The sequence below is a fragment of the Chlorocebus sabaeus genome, chromosome 7 (assembly GCF_047675955.1).
Source record: "Chlorocebus sabaeus isolate Y175 chromosome 7, mChlSab1.0.hap1, whole genome shotgun sequence".
In the NCBI taxonomy this organism is placed as follows: Eukaryota; Metazoa; Chordata; class Mammalia; order Primates; family Cercopithecidae; genus Chlorocebus; species Chlorocebus sabaeus.
In genome coordinates, this window is record NC_132910.1 from 37,626,069 (window position 1) to 37,648,093 (window position 22,025).

The 22,025-nt window shown below is 37.4% G+C and overlaps 1 protein-coding gene across 9 annotated transcripts in view; it reads right to left on the reverse strand.

Annotated features, from left to right (window-relative positions):
• Positions 1 to 22,025, reverse strand: part of MAPK10 (mitogen-activated protein kinase 10) — a 339,249-nt gene that overhangs the window by 154,840 nt on the left and 162,384 nt on the right. For 7 of the 9 annotated variants that reach the window (XM_037986452.2, XM_007999142.3, XM_073017471.1 and 4 more), the window contains one exon: positions 11,391 to 11,462. In XM_037986452.2, coding sequence (XP_037842380.1) covers positions 11,391 to 11,456 — 66 coding nt within the window. In that variant the 5' untranslated portion in view covers positions 11,457 to 11,462. Of the gene's footprint in view, positions 1 to 11,363; positions 11,463 to 22,025 lie in introns of all 9 variants that reach the window. The other 2 variants (XM_007999145.3, XM_037986464.2) reach the window with 1 other exon arrangement.

A 22,025-nucleotide genomic window follows, 5' to 3' on the forward strand; every position in this document is an offset into this window, starting at 1 on the left:
GTTTACTAGTTCCCATGTTTAAAAAGGGCTCTTAAAGGTTACTGTACCCCATAAAACATTAGCAAATTATCCTAAAATTTCCAAAGATTGAAAAACACTGTGCCAAAAAATAATAGTAAATCAAGTGATCAGTAATTTTGCTAAAGGGTAGATATTATTACATATACACACATAGTGCTTTTATTATCCAGAGGAATAAAATATATTTTAATTAACTAATCAAGTCATCTAACAATATTTCACATTTATTTAAAAGACATTGCTTTAACTAAAAAAAAAGGCTACATGTTTAATCTTGGCTATCATATCTTACAACGTAAAATGCCAAAAAAAGTAAGAGTTGTTTTTAACTGAAGACTAATTTTGACACTAACAACTCCACATTAAGACTGCTATTTTTTTTTCATATCTCCAGTAGTATTCTGGACCTTAAATACCACCACCATATTTTGGAATTTGTGTAAAAACCATTTTCCCCCTACTGGTCCTAAAACATCTTAGGCTCCTTTGCATTTAATCATAGTTTTTTTGTTCTCAGTTATATGTAGTTTAAGTGGTATTATAAAGATAAAATGAGGTAAAACCTTAAAAATTTTTCACACACAGTAAGTATTCAATAAGTAGTGAGGGGTTTTGGCTGGTTGGATGTTTGGTGACTCATTATTGCTTATCCCTGAGGTCTTGAACTCTAAGTAGAGATTTTTTTTTTTTTTTTAATGTTTATAAGCCTAACCACTCCCTATCATGATTGAGAGTAAACAGCATGTTTTTTAGGGTAGTAACCACATCATGCTGTATCTCTAGTTTCTATTACATAAAATTACAAGTACATATTATAAGTATTCAGTAAGATGTCTTGCAACAAAGGCCATTTATGATAAACCCATAGCTAACATCACACTGAATAGGGAAAACCTTAAAGCTTTTCCTCTAAGAAGTGGAACAAGACAGCCCACTCTTTCCAGTATTATTCAACATAGTACTGGAAGAACTAATCAAAGCAATTAGACATAAGAAATCAGTAAAGGGCATCCAAAGTGGAAAGGAAGAAGACAAATTGTCCCTGTTTGCAGATGACATGATCTCATATATAGAAAAACTTAAAGACTCTACTAAAAAACCCTTAGAACTAACAAACAAATTCAGTAAAATTGCAGAATGCAAAATCAACAAACAAAAATCAGTAGCATTTCTACACCCGAACAACAAACTAGCTAAAAAAGAAATCAAGAAGTTTGCTGGGTGTGGTGACTCATGCTTATAATCACAGCACTTTGGGAGGCCAAGGTGGGCACATCACGAGGTCAGGAGATTGAGAACATCTTGGCTAACATGATGAAACTCTGTCTCTACTAAAAACACAAAAAGTTAGCCTGGCATGGTGGTCAGTGCCTGTAGTGCCAGCTACTTGGGAGGCTGAGGCAGGAGAATCACTTGAACCCAGGAGGTGGAGGTTGCAGTGAGCTAAGATCACACCACTGCACTCCAGCCTGGGCAAAAGAGTGACTCCATCTCAAAAAAATAAAAAAAGAAAGAAAATAAATCAAGAATTCAATTCCATTTATACAATAGTACACAAGAAATAAAATACCTAGGAATAAATTTAACCAAGGAAGTAAAAGACTTATACAAGGAAAACTATAAAACACTGATTAAAGAAATTAAAAAGGATACAAATGAAAAGATATCTCATGCTTATGGATCAGAAGAATTAATATTGTTAAATGACCATACTAACCAAAACAACCTACATATCCAATGTAACGCCTACCAAAATAACAATGACATTCTTCCCAGGAAAAAAAAAAAAAAAATCAAAAAATTTGTATGGAACCACAAAAGGCCCCAAATAGACAAAGCAATCCTGAACAAAAAGAACAAAGTTAAAGGTATTACACCACCGGACTTCAAAATATACTACAAGGCTATATAACCAAAACAGCATGGCACTGGCATAAAAACAGACACATAGACCAACAGAACAGATTAGAAAACCCACAAATTAATTCACATATCTACAGCCAACTGCCTTTTGACAAAGCTACCAAGAACATACATTGCAGAAGGGAAACCCTCTTCAATAAATGATGCTAAATGGTTATGCATATGAAGAAGAATGAAACTAAACTTTTATCTCTCACAATAAACAAAATACAACTCAAGATAGATTAAATACTTAAATGTAAGACCTGAAATTATAAACCTACTAGAAGAAGACATAGGGAATATGCTTTGGGACATTGTTCTGGGCAAAGATTTTATGAAAATAAGACCTCAAAAGCAGAGGTAACAAAACAAAACAAAACAAAAATGGATTGTATCAAACTATAAAGCTTTTGCACAGCAAAGGAAACAATCAACAAAGTGAAAATGCAACCTACAGAATGGGAGAAAATATTTTCAAACTATTCATTCCAAAGGGAATTAATATCCTAAATATACAAGGAGCTCAAATATCTCAACAGCAGCAACAAAATCTGGATTATAAATAGACAAATGATCTGAACAGACATGTCTCAAAAGAAGAAATACAAATGACCAACAAATATATGAAAAGATCACTCAACATCACTAATCATCAGGGAACTACAAATCAAAACCACGTTGATGTGTTATCCTACTCCAGTTAGAATGACTATTACAAAAAGGACAAAAAATAATAAATGTTGGTGAGAATGTGGAGAAAAGGAAGCTCTTATACACTGTTGGTGGGAATGTAAACTAGTACAACCACTATGGAGAACAGTATATAGGTTCTTCAGAAAACTACAGGTAGAACTACCTTATGATCCAGCATACACACCACTACTGGGTGTTCATCAAAAAAAAAAAAAAAAAAAAATTATTATATCAAAGAGACATCTGCACCCCCATGTTTATTGCACTATTCATAATAGCCAAGACATGGAATCAACCTTAGGTGTCCAACAACAGATGACTAGATAAAGCAAATTAGGTATATACACTCAATGGAATAAAAGAGAAACGAAATCCTGTCATTCTCAGCACCAGTTCCATTCTCAGCACCACGAATGGAACTGGAAGACATTATGTTAAGTGAAATAAGACAAGAATAGGAAGTTAAACACCACATGTTCTCATTCATATATGGAAACTAAAAAAAAGTTGATCTCATAGAGGTAAAAAGTAGACCAGAGAGTACTGGAGGCTGAGATGGGTAAGGGTTGGGAGGAAAAAAGAGATTTGTTAAAGGGTATAAAATTAGAACCAGACAGGAAGAATATAATATGGTGTTCCATAGCACTGTAGGGTGACTATAGTTTATATTATAAACTTTAAATAGTTAGAAGGAGGATATTGAATGTTCCCAACACAAAGAAATGATAAATGTTTGAGATGATGGATATGCTAATTACTCTGATGTGATTACTCTACACTGTATATCAAAACATCACTATGTACCTCCATAAACATGTAGGATTGTTATGCGTCCATTTTTTTAAGTAAATTAAGTTAAATTTTTAAATGGGAGGGATATTAAACTAATAAATTAGAAAAATTACCAAAAACTCTTCAAAATATGTGTTGAAACAATGAATGGTAAAATCAATAATCAGTCAGTCAATGAGTAGATAAGGAGCCACAAGGAGTTTTTGTGTCATAAGAAAAAGGAAGACCAATCTTAGCTCAGTCCCTTTTACTTCTAGTGCTGCTTAAATTTATGATTTGTTGATTAATTAATTTGTACCCTCTGTGTTACAGGCTTTCTCAAAATCAGGAAATAATTTAAAATTATTCATAACTAAATCATCGGTAAATGTTTACAGAGGACAGTAAGTTGATAAATGTTAGATAAATGTTAGGTAAACACTGATTTATGATTAGGAAAATAACGAAAACATAATTACATCTATTAATATATAATTGTAGGATATGAGGATGTTGAAAAATTGATTTGATTTTGAAAAGCAAGCAAACACATTTCTACTTAGGAAATGGTGTTTTTCTGCTGGGTTTTCATTTTCCCTCTTTCATTGAATATTTTCTGGAGTAAGATAAACTTCTGGGCCTGGGAGTTAAGGAGGAAGATGCCCTGGTCCTGACCCTAAGATAGTACCATTGAGTGGGGAAAACAAATCTGTAAACTTAGTAATAATGCACAAAGAATGCGGTAAGTGCTGTAGACACCGGTGAGTGTGTAGGAGTTGGGAGGCCACAACACATATTATTTCTCTGTGAATATATCTCCTGGTTAAAATCCTGAATAATCTGTTCAGTACAACAAAGTTCCAAAAAGAACACTTTCATGAGTTTTTTCTAAATTTATAGAGTGAAATGTAACAGTTCTGTATCTCTGTTCAATTGAGAAAAGAGAGCTAAGACTACTTACCTATTTCTCAGGAGAATCAAGAATTTCGCACTTTATATTCCCTGTAGGTTTATATTTTTGTAATTATTGAATTATTACCAGTGCAAACTAAAGATTATTCTTTTATTGTCCAACATTACAATGAAAAATTTCCCCTGAGACCATAACAAGAAACCTCTTGCCTTCAAAAGCTACTTTGTTGGGTTAAAAAAAAATAGTAAGAGTAACTTTTTAAAAAAAGTCAGTGAATCCCATATTCTTCAAATAATTCAGTTAAGAATTAAGGTAAAAACTATTATAGATAACGTACATGTTTTCTGCTGACAAATACTATTCAGCAATTTTATTTTCCATATTTCTCTGATTTCTTAGAGACAATAGTGAAAAACTTAGAAATACGACATAATTGAAAACCCCATGGACTAAGGCTCAAGAGACTGGAATTCTCGACACAGTTAATCATTAATTAATTATTGACAAGTTTTTTTAAGGTCTTTGAGTATTGTCTCTCGTGCAAAAAGTTGAGAGTAGCCTCAGCCAAGCTGGTGATAAGCTTAAACACCATAGCACATAAAGGATCTGCGAGATGCCCCAGGAAATGAGAAGCTTCCATGGAGCATAGTTTAAAGAAAACCCCAACAGATCATTCTGCCTCTAAAAATAAATACACTATTTTCTTTCAATTGGTAGAAAAGTGAATGAGGCACAGAGCTACAGGAAAAATAAAAATAAATGTTATTATCAAAGAAAATTCTACATGGGAAGTAAATAAAATGTCCAGTCACAAATGGATATAGTCTGCTTACTATGTTATTTCTAGATTTTTAAAAAATGTTATATGCATGCATATTTTCTGTGTATTAAAAGCTCAAAGTAAGCAAGAAAATCCAGAGTCATTAAGAAAGTTCATGCTTCACTTCTTTTTATTCGTTTGCTTTAAAAGAACTTTCATTAAAAATAAACATTCTGTATCTGCACCCAGATGTAGAAAGTTGAACTGAAAAATAATTACAACCTACACAAAGACTTTCTGTATTTTAAAAAATGGCTGAAAGTTTAAGGTTATGTTAATTGATATTGTTTTTGAGGTTCAGATTTAAACTGGAAATATGTAAAACATTAATTTAGTTTTTTGGTTTTGGTTGGTATGTTTTTTAAGTGTTAATGGCATGTAAATGACTAGGATAATGAAGGCTAAGGAAATAGCTCACAGTCATACAGCTTGCAAGTGGTAAGGCCCAGATATTTAACCTAAAAATTCAGGCCTACTCATTTTCCAGCACACCAGTATCACTGTTGCAACTGATTACATAAACAAAACATGTATAATTCATTTACTCATTATGCAAATGTCTGATGAGAGCCTACTGATACAGTTTGGATATTTGTCCCCTTCAAATCTCATGTTAAAATGCAATCCCCAGTGCTGGAGGTGGGGCCTGGTGGGAGGCGTTTGGGTTGTGGCTTGGTCCTGTCCTCACTACAGTGAGTGAGTTCTTGTGAGATCTGGTTGCTTAGAAGTTTATGGAACCTTCCTCACTTTTTCTCTTGCTCCCACTCTGGCCTTGTGAGATGCCTGCTCCTCCTTTGCTTTCTACCGTAATTGTGAGCTTCCTGAGTCCCTCAACGGAAGCAGATGCCGGCACCACATTTCTTGTACTGTCTGCAGAACCACGAGTCAGTTAAACCTCTTTTCTTTATAAATTACCCAGCCTTAAGTATTTCTTTATAGCATCACAAGAACTGCCTAATACACTGACTCTATGTCAGATACTACTGTGAGTGTTGCAGTACAGCAGTGAACAGGAGACAAAATTCCAATGGTGTGATGGTAAATGTTCAACAACTGGCTGTGGAGGAGGAAAAATGGGAAGGGGACCTATTTGCAGTATTTGCACATTTCTGTAACATAAATACTCCGATCATGACAGATTTTAAGTTACCAACTTGGCATCATTAAACTTTGAGTTGGAAAATTGTGCATATTCAGCTCTTGTGAGCCTCTGTGAAATGGCCCCAGCAAGACACTGAAAAAAATCTGGTTCATGTGCAAAATGCATTCCAGTGGAGAGAGGGAAGCAAAATTCCAGACCAGCAACATAAATAGAACATTAGATACTGATCTGTTACGGAGGCAGGGAAGTTGGGTATGCAGTCGGGTGGTTAGGACAATTTGAAATAGGGTTGTCAGGAAGGATTTCCTTAAAAATGACATTTGAGCGAAGCTGTGAAGATGGTTAAGGAGTGGTCCAAGTGGATAACAGAAGAATATTTTAGGATAGAGGTTTCTAGGGGGCTAGATAATAAAGGCTTGGGGATTTATTATAAGGATTTATTATAAGGATTTTGCTGAGTGAGATGGGAAGACATTGAAAGGTCTTTCTCTTTTGTTTTGGTTTTAGTCAAGGAGTGACACGATCTCACTTATATTTTTCAAAGACAATTCTTTCTAATGTTTAAGAGTAAACCGCTTGGGGGTGGGCAAAAGTAGAAGCTCTTACAATAATTTAAGCAAGAGATAAGGGTATCTTGGATCAGGGTGGTAGTGGAAAAATAGTGAGAATTGGTGAGATTCCAGTTAGGTTTTAATTAATTATAGAGTCAACAGAATTTGCTGATGGCTTGAATATGGAATGTGACCCAAAAGATGATTCCAAGGATTTTATTATAACTGGAAGGGTGGAGTTATCAGTTACTGAGCTAGAGTAGACAATGGGAAGAGTAATTTTAGAGGATAGATGAGATGTTGCTTTGGAATGCGTACAGTCCGATATGCCTATTTGACATCTAAGTGGAGATGTAGAACAGACAGTTGAATATGAGTCCAGTTCCAGGAAAATGTTTGGGTTGGAGATAAAACTGTGTGATATTCAAGATAATGATAATATTTAAAGCACTGGGACTCAGTGGGAGCACCAGAGAGTGAGTATAAATTTATTTAAAATTTAATCATCTATTTAACAAACACATGTTCCAGTACTGCTCTCAGTGCTTTGCAAGTATAAACTCATTTAATTCTCATACCAAGCCTAAAATGTAGGCAATATTATTTCCTCCTTTTATAAATAAAGAAACTGAAGCACTAGAGATCAAGTAACTGGCTCAAGGTCACAAGCAAATGGCTAGTAAGTGATAGAAATGGAATTTTTAACCAAGGCTGTTTAGCACTGGAGTTATTATTAGAGAAGTTGTCTAGTGGCCTGAGGCTTCAGGAACTGCAACAATTACAGTTTAGGGAGATGAGAGAGATCAGTAAATCTTATTTATAGCAGGTAACACATTTTACTTTGTCATAGAAAATCTATGCTCAAGGAAAGTAGATACAGTAAGTATAGAGCATATGCAAAAACTATGTTTTGTTCCCCTTTATGCTTTTCTATATTTTCTATAATAAATATTAATTCTAGAATCAGGAAAAATTGCATTAAAATAAAGCAAAGGAGTTATTTTAAAAATCTTGTTTCAAAATGCATGTCAGTCTCTATTTACAACACAGCTCAAAGAGAAGGTGCAATGATAATCACTGCTGAAATACTGAAGGGAAGCTCTCTGCTTAAGTATGAATAAGGTTAACATATAATTTATTGTCCAAACTAGAACAATTCTTGAGAGTAAAAGAGAGTACTATCAATTATATATGACAACAGGGTTAAGTTAGAACTGTTTTAAACATACTTGAAATATATGTAGGTGCCCTAGGGAGACTTCTCCTTAAAAATAGGGTTCGCATGAATACAAAGAAGTCAACTCTTATCTAGTCCATGCACACTACCAAATGTTGTTGCCACCTTCTTACTTTCCCTTTTAGGTTAAGTATACTGTTATTTGTCATTATTGTTGGTTAACATTTTTACTATTATAAGTACTGGTTTGATATAATAGGCATCACAAAACAAACTGAGTACCACCTGTATATTATTATAGTGGGTTTAGAGATACTCTATTTGAGGCCAATCAGTTGTTATGATGAGAAATACTACAGTAGTCTCCCCTTATATTCAAACAATACATTTTAAGACCCCCCAGTGGATGCCTGAAACCACAGATAGCACTGAACCCTATACATATACACCTACGATAAAGTTTAATTTATAAGTTAGGCACAGTAAGATATTAACAACAATAACTAATAAAAAATAGAACAATTAAGTAAAATAAAGGTTACTTGAACAAGAGCACTGTGATACCACAACAGTCAATCTGATAACAGAGATGGCTGTTATGTAATTCACTGGCAGGTGGCATTATATAGACATGCTGCACAACCTAAGTGGGATGGAGCAAGATGGCACAAGATTTCTTCACACTACTCAGAACAGCGTGCAATCTAAAACTCATGAGTTCTTATTTCTGGAATTTTCAATTTAATATTTTGAGGACCACAGTTAACAGTGGGTGACTGAAACTGTGGAAATCGAAACCACAGATAAGGGGGGACAACTGTACAGAATGAAGTCATTTTTATGGTTAAAGTCCCATTTCAAGGATTTGAAAAGAAATATTAAAATCTTGAAGTGTAAATATAATCAAAGAATAAATCACTTTACAATAAAACTTGAAAAAAATACCTTTATTCCCATTCTAACTTAAATGAATTAGAAACAACACACCTATTCACTTCCATTTCCTAAACTACTTTTTTTTTAAAATTATACTTTAAGTTCTGGGATACATGCGCAGAACATGCGAGTTGTTACATAGGTATACACGTGCCATGGTGGTTTACTGCACTTATCAACCCATCATCTACATTACGTGTTTCTCCTAATTCTATCCCTCCCTTAGCCCCCCACCCGCCAACATGCCCTGGTGTGTGATGTTCCCCTCCCTGTATTCATGTGTTCTCAGTGTTCAATTCCCACATGTGAGTGAGAACATGGGGTGTTTGGTTTTCTGTTCCCGTGTTAGTTTGCTGAGAATGATGGTTTCCAGCTTCATCCACGTCGCTGCAAAGGACATGAACTCAGCTTTTTTATGGCTGCATAGTATTCCATAGTGTGTATGTGCCACATTTTCTTTATACAGTCTATTACTGATGGGCATTTGGTTTGGTTGCAAGTCTTTGCTATTGTGAAAAGTGCTGCTATAAACATACCTGTGCATAGGTCTTTATAATGGAATGATTTATAACCCTTTGGATATATACCCAGTAATGGGATTTCTGGGTCAAATGGTGTTTCTGGTCCTAAATGACTACTGGGTAAATTAAGGCAGAAATAAATAAGTTATTTGAAATCAAGCAGAACAAAGACACAATATGCCAGAATATCTGGGAGACAGCTAAAGTCGTGGTTAAAGGGAAATTTATAGCACTAAATGCCCTCAGGAGAAAGTGAAGAAGATCTAAAATCAACACCCTAACATCATAATTAAAATAACTAGAGAAGTAAGAGTAAACAAATTTAAAAGATAGCAGAGGACAATAACTAACTAAGGTCAGAGCAAAACTGAAGGATAGATACACGAAAAACCCTTCAAAAAATCAATTAATCCAGGAGCTGGTTTTTTGAAAAGGTTAACAAAATAGAACAAAATTTTTCCCTTGCTGGCGAGGAGTTGTGATCCTTTGGAGCAGAAAAGGCATTCTGGTTTTTGGAGTTTTCAGCCTTTTTGTGCTGGTTTTCCCTCATCTTCGTGGATTTATCTACCTTTGGTCTTTGATGCTGGTTACCTTCAGATGGGATTTTTCTGTGAATGTCCTTTTTGCTGATGTTGATGCTATTCCTTTCTGTTTGTTAGTTTTCCATCTAACAGGCCCCTCTGCTGGAGTTTGCTGGAGGTCCGCTCCAGATCCTGTTTGCCTGAGTATTACCAGGAGAGTGCAGAACAGCAAAGATTGTGCCTGTTCCTTCCTCTGGAAGGTTTTTTCAGAGTGGCACCCGCCAGATGCCAGCCAGAGCTCTCCTGTATGAGGTGTCTGTCCACCCATGCTGGGAGGTGTGGGGTTAGGGACCCACTTGAGGAGATAGTCTGTCCCTTAGCAGAGCTTGATTGCTGTGCTGGGAGATCTGCTGCGCTCGTCAGATCCGGCAGGCAGGGATGTTTAAGTCTGCAGAAGCTGTACCCACAGCTACCCCTTCACCAGGTACTCCATCCCAGGAAGATGGGAGTTTCATCTATAAGTCCCTGACTGAGGCTGCTGCCTTTTGTTCAGAGATGCCCTGTCCATAGAGGCGGAATCTAGAGACAGTCTGGCTACAGCGGCTTTGCTGAGCTGCAATGGCCTCCGCCCGGTTCGAACTTTCTGGCGGTTTTGTTTACACTGTGAGGGGAAAACCGCCTACTCAAGCCTCAGTAATGGTAGACGCCCCTCCCCCTACCAAGCCTGAGTATCCCAGGTGGACTTCAGACTGCTGTGCTGTCCGTGAGAATTTTCAAGCCAGTGGATCTTAGCTTGCTGGGCTCCATGGGAGTGGGATCCGCTGAGCTAGACCACTTGACCCCTGGCTTCAGCTCCCTTTCCAAGGGAGTAAATGGTTCTGTCTCACTGGTGTTCCAGGCACCAGTAGGGTATGAAAAAAATCTCTTGTAGCTAGCTTGGTGTCTGCCCAAATGGCTGCCCCGTTTTGTGCTTGAAACCCAGGATCCCTGTGGTGTAGACACCTGAGGGAATCTGCAGGTTGCAAAGACCATGGAAAAAGCATAGCATCTGGGTCAGAGTGCACCCTTCCTCATGGCACACTCCTTCATGGCTTCCCTTGACTGGGGGAGGGAGTTCCCTGACCCCTTGCGCTTCCTGGGTGAGGTGACGCCCCACCCTGCTTCAGCTTGCCCTCTGTGGGCTGCACCCACTGTGTAACCAGTCCCAGCGAGATTACAGAAGTTGTCTAATGGTACCTCAGGTGGAAGTGCAGAAATCACTTGTCTTCTGCATTGATCTCGCTGGGAGCTGCAGACTGGAGCTGTTTCTATTTGGCCATCTTGCCAGCTCCCAATCCTAAACTACTTTTAATATGATATAAATACTGACTTTGGTGTGGAATGTATGCACATGGTATGTCAAAGTGGAAATACAAGGGAATATATACTGTACCTTGTTTTACCTGTAAGGAACACACACCTGACAAAAGGCAATTTTCACATCCAATGTTGGTTCACTGCAGTAGTATAAGAAATGGAGGCTCATAAATACCTAGAGGAAAAAGAAATGGAACATAAATTTTCAAATCATTTATTTTTCATTACATAACAATATAGATTTTGGCATAATTTGAGCTATATGCAAAGTATCATGCACAACATATCTCCAACATAATCCTTACCTTGACCCATACTATACCTTTCACAAACTGTATTTAATAATGAAATAAGGTTAAAAGGTCCTATCTTTTATAATGATCAATTCCATCACACTCATAAAGATTAGATATAAGGGGACATACCTAATAATTTAAAGGGAAATACATCCTGTTATAAAGCATTTTCAGTTCTTAACATTTCATTAACAAAAAAAAAAAAACCCCTCAAACATATGCTGAACAGGATATATGTACTTACTGTAGAATAAAAGCACTAGTAAATAAAATATAATTTATAATAGAATTCTATATAGGACTTGGAGTAATTACATTAGAGCTTAGAGTATCAGTATAGATAAATTTTTCTTTTTTTTTTTTATTATTATACTTTAAGTTCCAGGGTACATGTGCACAACGTGCAGGTTTGTTACATATGTATACTTGTGCCATGCTGGTGTGCTGCACCCATCAACTCGTCAGTACCCATCAACTCATCATTTCCATCAGGTATAACTACCAATGCCATCCCTCCCCCAATCCCCTCCCCGTAATAGGCCCCGGTGTGTGATGTTCCCCTTCCCGAGTCCAAGTGATCTCGTTGTTCAGTTCCTACCTATGAGTGAGAACATGCGGTGTTTGGTTTTCTGTTGTTGCGATAGTTTGCTGAGAATGATGGTTTCCAGCTACATCCATGTCCCTACAAAGGACACGAACTCATCCTTTTTTATGGCTGCATAGTATTCCATGGTGTATATGTGCCACATTTTCTTAATCCAGTCTGTCACTGATGGACATTTGGGTTGATTCCAAGTCTTTGCAATTGTGAATAGTGTCGCAATGAACATACGTGTGTATGTGTCTTTATAGCAGCATGATTTATAATCCTTTGGGTATATACCCAGTAATGGGATGGCTAGGTCATATGGTACTTCTAGTTTTAGATCCTTGAGGAATCGCCATACTGTTTTCCATAATGGTTGAACTAGTTTACAATCCCACCAACAGTGTAAAAGTGTTCCTATTTCTCCACATCCTCTCCAGCACCTGTTGTTTCCTGACTTTTGAATGATTGCCATTCTAACTGGTGTGAGATGGTATCTCATTGTGGTTTTGATTTGCATTTCTCTGATGGCCAGTGATGACGAGCATTTTTTCATGTGTCTGTTGGTTGTATGCATGTCTTCTTTTGAGAAACGTCTGTTCATATCCTTTGCCCACTTTTTGATGGGGTTGTTTGTTTTTTTCTTGTAAATTTGTTTGAGTTCTTTGTAGGTTCTGGATATTAGCCCTTTGTCAGATGAGTAGATTGCAAAAAATTTCTTCCATTCTGTAGGTTGCCTGTTCACTCTGATGGTAGTTTCTTTTGCTGTGCAGAAGCTCTTTAGTTTAATTAGATCCCATTTGTCAATTTTGGCTTTTGTTGCCATTGCTTTTGGTGTTTTAGACATGAAGTCCTTGCCCATGCCTATGTCCTGAATGGTATTACCTAGGTTTTCTTCTAGGGTTTTTATGGTATTAGGTCTAACATTTAAGTCTCTAATCCATCTTGAATTAATTTTTGCATAAGGAGTAAGGAAAGGATCCAGTTTCAGCTTTCTACTTATGGCTAGCCAATTTTCCCAGCACCATTTATTAAATAGGGAATCCTTTCCCCATTTCTTGTTTTTCTCAGGTTTGTCAAAGATCAGATGGCTGTAGATGTGTGGTATTATTTCTGAGGACTCTGTTCTGTTCCATTGGTCTATATCTCTGTTTTGGTACCAGTACCATGTGGTTTTGGTTACTGTAGCCTTGTAGTATAGTTTGAAGTCGGGTAGCGTGATGCCTCCAGCTTTGTTCTTTTGACTTAGGATTGTCTTGGAGATGCGGGCTCTTTATTGGTTCCATATGAACTTTAAAGCAGTTTTTTCCAATTCTGTGAAGAAACTCATTGGTAGCTTGATGGGGATGGCATTGAATCTATAAATAACTTTGGGCAGTATGGCCATTTCCACGATATTGATTCTTCCTATCCATGAGCATGGTATGTTCTTCCATTTGCTTGTGTACTCTCTTATTTCACTGAGCAGTGGTTTGTAGTTCTCCTTGAAGAGGTCCTTTACATCCCTTGTAAGTTGGATTCCTAGGTATTTTATTCACTTTGAAGTAATTGTGAATGGAAGTTCATTCACGATTTGGCTCTCTGTTTGTCTGTTACTGGTGTATAAGAATGCTTGTGATTTTTCCACATTAATTTTGTATCCTGAGACTTTTCTGAAGTTGCTTATCAGTTTAAGGAGATTTTGGGCTAGGATGATGGGGTTTTCTAAATATACAATCATGTCATCTGCAAAGAGGGACAATTTGACTTCTTCTTTTCCTAACTGAATCCCCTTGATTTCTTTCTCTTGCCTGATTGCCCTAGCCAGAACTTCCAACACTATGTTGAATAGGAGTGGAGAGAGAGGGCATCCCTGTCTTGTGCCCGTTTTCAAAGTTTTTGCCCATTCAGTATTAAATTCATTGTAGGTTTGTCAAAAATAGCTCTTATTATTTTGAGATACGTTCCATCAATACCTAGTTTATTGAGAGTTTTTAGCATGAAGGGCTGTTGAATTTTGTCAAAGGCCTTTTCTGCATCTATTGAGATAATCATGTGGTTTTTGTCTTTGGTACTGTTTATATGCTGGATTACATTTATTGATTTGCATATGTTGAACCAGCCTTGCATCCCAGGGATGAAGCCCACTTGATCATGGTGGATAAGCTTTTTGATGTGCTGCTGGATCTGGTTTGCCAGTATTTATTGAGGATTTTTGTATTGATGTTCATCAGGGATATTGGTCTAAAATTCTCTTTTTTTGTTGCGTCTCTGCCAGGCTTTGGTATCAGGATGATGTTGGCCTCATAAAATGAGTTAGGGAGGATTCCCTCTTTTTCTATTGATTGGAATAGTTTCAGAAGGAATGATACCAGCCCCTCCTTTTACCTCTGGTAGAATTCAGCTGTGAATCCGTCTGGTCCTGGACTTTTTTTGGTTAGTAGGCTATTAATTATTGCCTCAATTTCAGAGCCTGCTATTGGTCTATTCAGGGATTCAACTTCTTCCTAGTTTAGTCTTGGGAGTGTGTAAGTGTCCAGGAAATTATCCATTTCTTCTAGGTTTTCTAGTTTATTTGCATAGAGGTGTTTACTCTCTGTGGTAGTTTGTATTTCGGTGGAGTTGGTGGTGATATCCCCTTTATCATTTTTTTATTGCATCTATTTGATTCTTCTCCCTTTTCTTCTTTATTAGTCTTGCTAGCGGTCTATCAATTTTGGTGATCTTTTCAAAAAAACCAGCTCCGGGATTCATTGATGTTTTGAAGGGCTTTTTGTGTCTCTATCTCCTTCAGTTCTGCTCTGATCTTAGTTATTTCTTACCTTCTACTAGCTTTCGAATGTGTTTGCTCTTGCTTCTCTAGTTCTTTTAATTGTGATGTTAGAGCGTCAATTTTAGATCTTTCCAACTTTCTCTTGTGGGCATTTAGTGCTATAAATTTCACTCTACACACTGCTTTAAATGTGTCCCAGAGATTCTGGTATGTTGTATCTTTGTTCTCATTAGTTTCAAAGAACATCTTTATTTCTGCCTTCATTTCGTTATGTACCCAGTAGTCATTCAGGAGCAGGTTGTTCAGTTTCCATGTAGTTGAGCGGTTTTGATTGAGTTTCTTAGTCTCAAGTTCTAGTTTGATTGCACTGTGGTCTGAGAGACAGTTTGTTATAATTTCTGTTCTTGTACATTTGCTGAGGAGTGCTTTACTTCCAACTATGTGGTCAATTTTCGAATAAGCGCGATGTGATGCTGAGAAGAATGTATATTCTGTTGATTTGGGGTGGAGAGTTCTGTAGATGTCTATTAGGTCTGCTGGGTGCAGAGTTGAGTTCAATTCCTGGATATCCTTGTTAACTTTCTGTCTCGTTGATCTGTCTAATGTTGATAGTGGGGTGTTGAAGTCTCCCATTATCATTGTATGGGAGTCTAAGTCTCTTTGTAAGTCTCTAAGGACTTGCTGTATGTATCTGGGTGCTCCTGTATTGGGTGCATATATATTTAGGATAGTTAGCTCTTCCTGTTGAATTGATCCCTTTACCATTATGTAATGGCCTTCTTTGTCTCTTTTGATCTTTGATGGTTTAAAGTCTGTTTTATCAGAGATGAGGATTGCAACTCCTGCTTTTTTTGTTCTATATTTGCTAGGTAGATCTTCCTCCATCCCTTTATTTTGAGCCTGTGTGTGTCTCTGTATGTGAGATGGGTCTCCTGAATACAGCACACTGATGGGTCTTGACTCTTTATCCAGTTTGTCAGTCTGTGTCTTTTAATTGGGCCATTTAGTCCATTTACATGTAAGGTTAATATTGCTATGTGTGAACTTGATCCTGTCATTATGATAGTAGCAGGATTATTTTGCTCGTTAGTTGATGCAGTTTCTTCCTATCATCAATGGTCTTTACATTTTGGCATGTTTTTCCAATGGCTGGTACTGGTTCTTCCTTTCCATGTTAAGTGCTTCCTTCAGGGTCTCTTGTACGGCAGGCTTGGTGGTGACAAAATCTCTAAGCATTTGCTTTTCTGTAAAGGATTTTATTTCTCCTTCATTTATGAAACTTAGTTTGGCTGGATATGAAATTCTGGGTTGAAAATTCTTTTCTTTAAGAATGTTGAATATTGGCCCCTACTCTCTTCTGGCTTGTAGAGTTTCTGCTGAGAGATCTGCTGTTAGTCTGATGGGCTTCCCTTTGTGTGTTACACGACCTTTCTCTCTGGCTACCCTTAACAGTTTTTCCTTCATTTCAACTTTGGTGAATCTGACAATTATGTGTCTTGGAGTTGCTCTTCTCGAGGAGTATCTTTGTGGCATTCTCTGATTATTCTAGTTATCCATTCTTCCATTCTTTTTTCAAGATTTTTAGCTTCTTTGCACTGGGTACGTAATTCCTCCTTTAGCTCTGAGAAGTTTGATGGACTGAAGCCTTCTTCTCTCAACTCATCAAAGTCATTCTCTGTCCAGCTTTGATCCGTTGCTGGCGATGAGCTGCATTCCTTTGGAGGGGGAGATGCACTCTGATTTTTTGAATTTCCAGCTTTTCTGCCCTGCTTTTTCCCCATCTTTGTGGTTTTATCTGCCTTTGGTCTTTGATAACGGTGACGTACTTATGGGGTTTTGGTGTGGGTGTCCTTTCTGTTTGTTAGTTTTCTGTCTAACAGTCAGGACCCTCAGCTGTAGGTCTGTTGGAGATTGCTTGAGGTCCACTCCAGACCCTGTTTGCCTGGGTACCAGCAGCAGAGGCTGCAGAAAATAGAATATTGCTGAACAGCGAGTGTTGCTGTCTGATTCTTGCTCTTGAAGCTTCGTCTCAGGGGTGTACCCTGCCATGTGAGGTGTGAGGTGTTGGTCTGCACCTAATGGGGAATGTCTCCCAGTTAGGCTACTCAGGGGTCAGGGACCGACTTGAGCAGGCAGTCTATCTGTTCTCAGATCTCAACTTCCGTGCTGGGAGATCCACTGCTCTCTTCAAAGCTGTCAGACAGGGTCGTTTGCATCTGCAGAGGTTTCTGCTGCTTTTGTTGTTGTTTAGCTGTGCCCTGTCCCCAGAGGTGGAGTCTACAGAGACAGGCAGGTCCCCTTGAGCTGCTGTGGGCTCCACCCAGTTTGAGCTTCCCAGCGGCTTTGTTTACCTACTTAAGCCTCAGCAATAGCGGGTGCCCCTCCCCCAGCCTTGCTGCTGCCTTGCAGTTAGATCTCAGACTGCTGTGCTAGCAATAAGGGAGGCTCCGTGGGTATGGGACCCTTCTGGCCAGGTGTGGAATATAATCCCCTGGTGTGCCATTTTCTAAGACCCTTGATAAAGCGCAGTATTGGGGTGGGAGTTACCTGATTTTCCAAGTGTTGTGTGTCTCAGTTCCCCTGGCTGGAAAAGGGATTCCCTTCCCCCTTGTGCTTCCCAGGTGAGGCAATGCCTCTCCCTGCTTCAGCTCTCGCCGGTCAAGCTGCACCAGCTGACCAGCACTGATTGTCCGGCACTCCCTAGTGAAATTAACCTGGTGCCTTAGTTGAAAATGCAGAAATCACCCGTCTTCTATGTCACTCATGCTGGGAGCTGGAGACTGGTGCTGTTCCTATTCGGCCATCTTGCTCCGCCCCAATGGAACCAAAAAAGAGCCTACATCTCCAAGACAATCCTAAGTGAAAAGAACAAAGCTGGAGGCATCACGCTACCCGACTTCAAACTATACTACAAGGCTACAGTAACCAAAACCACATGGTACTGGTACCAAAACAGAGATATAGACCAATGGAACAGAACAGAGTCCTCAAAAATAATACCACACATCTACAGCCATCTGATCTTTGACAAACCTGAGAAAAACAAGAAATGGGGAAAGGATTCCCTATTTAATAAATGGTGCTGGGAAAATTGGCTAGCCATAAGTAGAAAGCTGAAACTGGATCCTTTCCTTACTCCTTATGCAAAAATTAATTCAAGATGGATTAGAGACTTAAATGTTAGACCTAATACCATAAAAACCCTAGAAGAAAACCTAGGTAATACCATTCAGGACATAGGCATGGGCAAGGACTTCATGTCTAAAACACCAAAAGCAATGGCAACAAAAGCCAAAATTGACAAATGGGATCTAATTAAACTAAAGAGCTTCTGCACAGCAAAAGAAACTACCATCAGAGTGAACAGGCAACCTGCAGAATGGGAAATAATTTTTGCAATCTACTCATCTGACAAAGGGCTAATATCCAGAACCTACAAAGAACTCAAACAAATTTACAAAAAAAAACAAACAACTCCATCAAAAAGTGGGCAAAGGATATGAACAGACATTTCTCAAAAGAAGACATGCATACAGCCAACAGACACATGAAAAAATGCTCGTCATCACTGGCCATCAGAGAAATGCAAATCAAAACCACAATGAGATACCATCTCACACCAGTTAGAATGGCAATCATTCAAAAGTCAGGAAACAACAGGTGCTGGAGAGGATGTGGAGAAATAGGAACACTTTTACACTGTTGGTGGGATTGTAAACTAGTTCAACCATTATGGAAAACAGTATGGCGATTCCTTAAGGATCTAGAACTAGAAGTACCATATGACCCAGCCATCCCATTACTGGGTATATACCCAAAGGATTATAAATCATGCTGCTATAAAGAAACATGCACACGTATGTTCATTGCGACACTATTCACAATTGCAAAGACTTGGAATCAACCCAAATGTCCATCAGTGACAGACTGGATTAAGAAAATGTGGCACACATACACCATAGAATACTATGCAGCCATAAAAAAGGATGAGTTCATGTCCTTTGTAGGGACATGGATGCAGCTGGAAACCATTATTCTCAGCAAACTATCGCAACAACAGAAAACCAAACACTGCATGTTCTCACTCATATGTGGGAACTGAACAACGAGATCGCTTGGACTCGAGAAGGGGAACATCACACACCGGGGCCTATTACGGGGAGGGGATGGGGGGAGGAACAGCATTGGTAGTTACACCTGATGTAAATGATGAGTTGATGGGTGCTGACGAGTTGATGGGTGCAGCACACCAGCATGGCACAAGTATACATATGTAACAAACCTGCACGTTGTGCACATGTACCCTAGAAGTTAAAGTATAATAATTTAAAAAAAGAAAAAAAAGAGAGAAAAAAATTAAAAAAATAAAATATGGTTACTGTTGAAACATAAAAAAAAAATCTCTCACTGTGATGGTGAATTTTTCAGTTTTCTTTTGTAGTCTTATAATTGTGTTAATATTTGCTTTACACTTTTTGAGGTAACACTAAGTGCATGTAAGTCTAAGACTGTTACATTTTCTTGGGGTGTTTCTCTTTTGTCATTAAGTAATGACTATTGTAATTCTTAATAATACTTTTTGCCTTAAAGATTATTTTGTTAATATAAGATAGTAGCTCTCTTTGGTTTAAATATTTTTTATGTGCTGGGGATATCTATCCCTTACTACTTAAATATCTCTTTCAACTGCTCTGTGTTATGGGTTAATCACAATAGCTTATAGCTGAATTTTTTTTCTTTAATTCTATTTAATGTAATAGTCACTGACTTCTGACTTTTATTGCTTTCACTGCCTTTTGGGTTTTACGGTTATTATAGAATTGTTTGTTTTGACTTCTTGTTGCACTCCATCTCAGCAGTTCTGACTTTCCAAAATCATGGAAAGAACAGTCTTTTATAATTAAAAAATATATAACTGGGAGTGCTACAATCTCAGATCAGCTCACATAGACTACAACTTGTGTAACCCATTGCCATTTCCCAGTCTATAATTTAAGCCATGCATAGTGTCTACTGTTTAGTAAAAAGAAAAAGAATTGGGAAATTACTGCAATATGATTTCTTAACAAGAGTAATCTCATCGGAATTGAAAGAAGGAAAGAAACAATGACAATAAGTTGTCTGCAGTGCGCCAGAAGTGCTTAAACATGGCTGGATTTCCAAAACTGAAGTTGTCACCATTCCGAGGTTCCTGTTTTGTTTCCATTCAGGTTCCACACATTATTTCTCATATTTGTGGGCTGTCTATGTCGATGCTTACCATATTACTGCATCATTTTAGTACTGGGAATAATTTGCTGTACTAGCTATCTTGTTTGGTGTCCCTTTCTCTCGTTGGTGATAACTCTAATGTTAATTAATTTTCTTCCTACTGGTTGCAAATCATACTATTTTGTGCCACCAAAATTAAAGAATTTTACTTCTATCTTGTTATATGAACAGTATTTTAAGAAACATCTAAGTTTCAGATGTAAAACTATGGAGGTATTATTTATAAGAAATTCGATATTATTTTAGAAAGTATTTTATGCATTTATATACTTATGGTTGGAGACATTAAATTAGTTTGGCCTTTCTATTGAGGTTAACAGTATACTTCTGGTTCTTTGTTGGTCAGCACGCTCTAAATCAGAGGTTGGCAAACTTTTTCTGTAAAGGCCAAGTAGTAAATTTCTTAGGCTTTATAGCTCATACAGTTCCTCCCACGATTACTCAGTTTTGCCACTGTAACGTGAAAGCAGCCATTGACAATTTATAAACTAATGGATGGCTGTGTTCCGATACAATTTTATTTATTAAAACAGGTGATGAACTGAATTTGGCTGATGGACCATAACTTGCTGCCTCCTGCTCTAAATGATGGCACATCTACCTAAGAATTTGACAATATCTTAAAGTGAGCATATGCACAGTTCTTATTAGAAAATTAAATTTAATTCTATTTTCTACTGCAGCCCTTGAGAAGATAATTACTTGTTTCAAGACATATTTTTCATCTGGTCTTTTGTATATTATAGGGAGAATCCTTTTGAACATGGAAGAGACAAAGTGTGTCTATGACGGCTTGCAAGCATATGTATGATACAAGAACACAAAGTCCTTTTTAATTAACAATGACTTTGTGTTCTTGTATCATACATATGCTTTCAGGCTGTTATAAAAGTCATTTATAGTAAATCTGCTATGTAATAAATACAAAAATTACTTATAAGTAATAACATTGTATACTGACTGAACTTAGAAACAGTTGGACCTTTTTTTAAAAAAAAAAATTAGTAGTTCATGGTTCTTCCTTGTATATATTGCATTTCAGTGACAAACCATGGAATCCTGGAGCTGCCCAGAACAATTTGATTTTTTCATTTGTGAAGCTTCTTAAACCTCCTGTGGTTTAGTTGACACATCTCATATACACAAGAATTTAAACATTGATCTAAGCTGTGAAAACACATGATAGTTACATTATCTTACAGCAGCTGCTGTGCACCAATTCAACCTAATAAAATCTCTAGTGTATCTCATTCATGCAATTTGGCCTATTGCTTTGTTTGGAGTATCCAGTAATTCCTACAGACATATAATAAAGAGAAACTCAGTATAGTGTATAGCATAGCAAGAAATGCACATACGGGGCTTTCCCCAGAAGAACAACTAGTGATTGAAAGCTCTAAATTAGATTGAAATCCCTAAATTAGTTTCTCCTTCTCTTTCAAGCTATTTACAGGTCGTATATTGTACCAATATATTGTCACTAATTTCACTTTAGCATAATATTGAGATACCACCTTGACCATTTGTGTTGTTTCTATGCAATGGGCCAAATGCTCTCTGCCATGCTACCAGGGAAAACAATTAGCAAACACATTTTTTGTAATTTGCTGAGATTGTCATAGTAAACATTCTTTATCTTTTAAGGTGTCTTTGTAGAGCAAGAATGTTATGCAGTGACTTCATAACTTTTTCAGCTATGGTGTTACACTGGAGTCTTTGTAATGCAAACTAGGAAAGGTCAGGACGCTTGCTTTTCATAGTAAGATCATTCATTCATTAAAAATTAAAACACATTGTTTGTTTCGGGGCGGGGTTGCTGGATGTTATTATTTC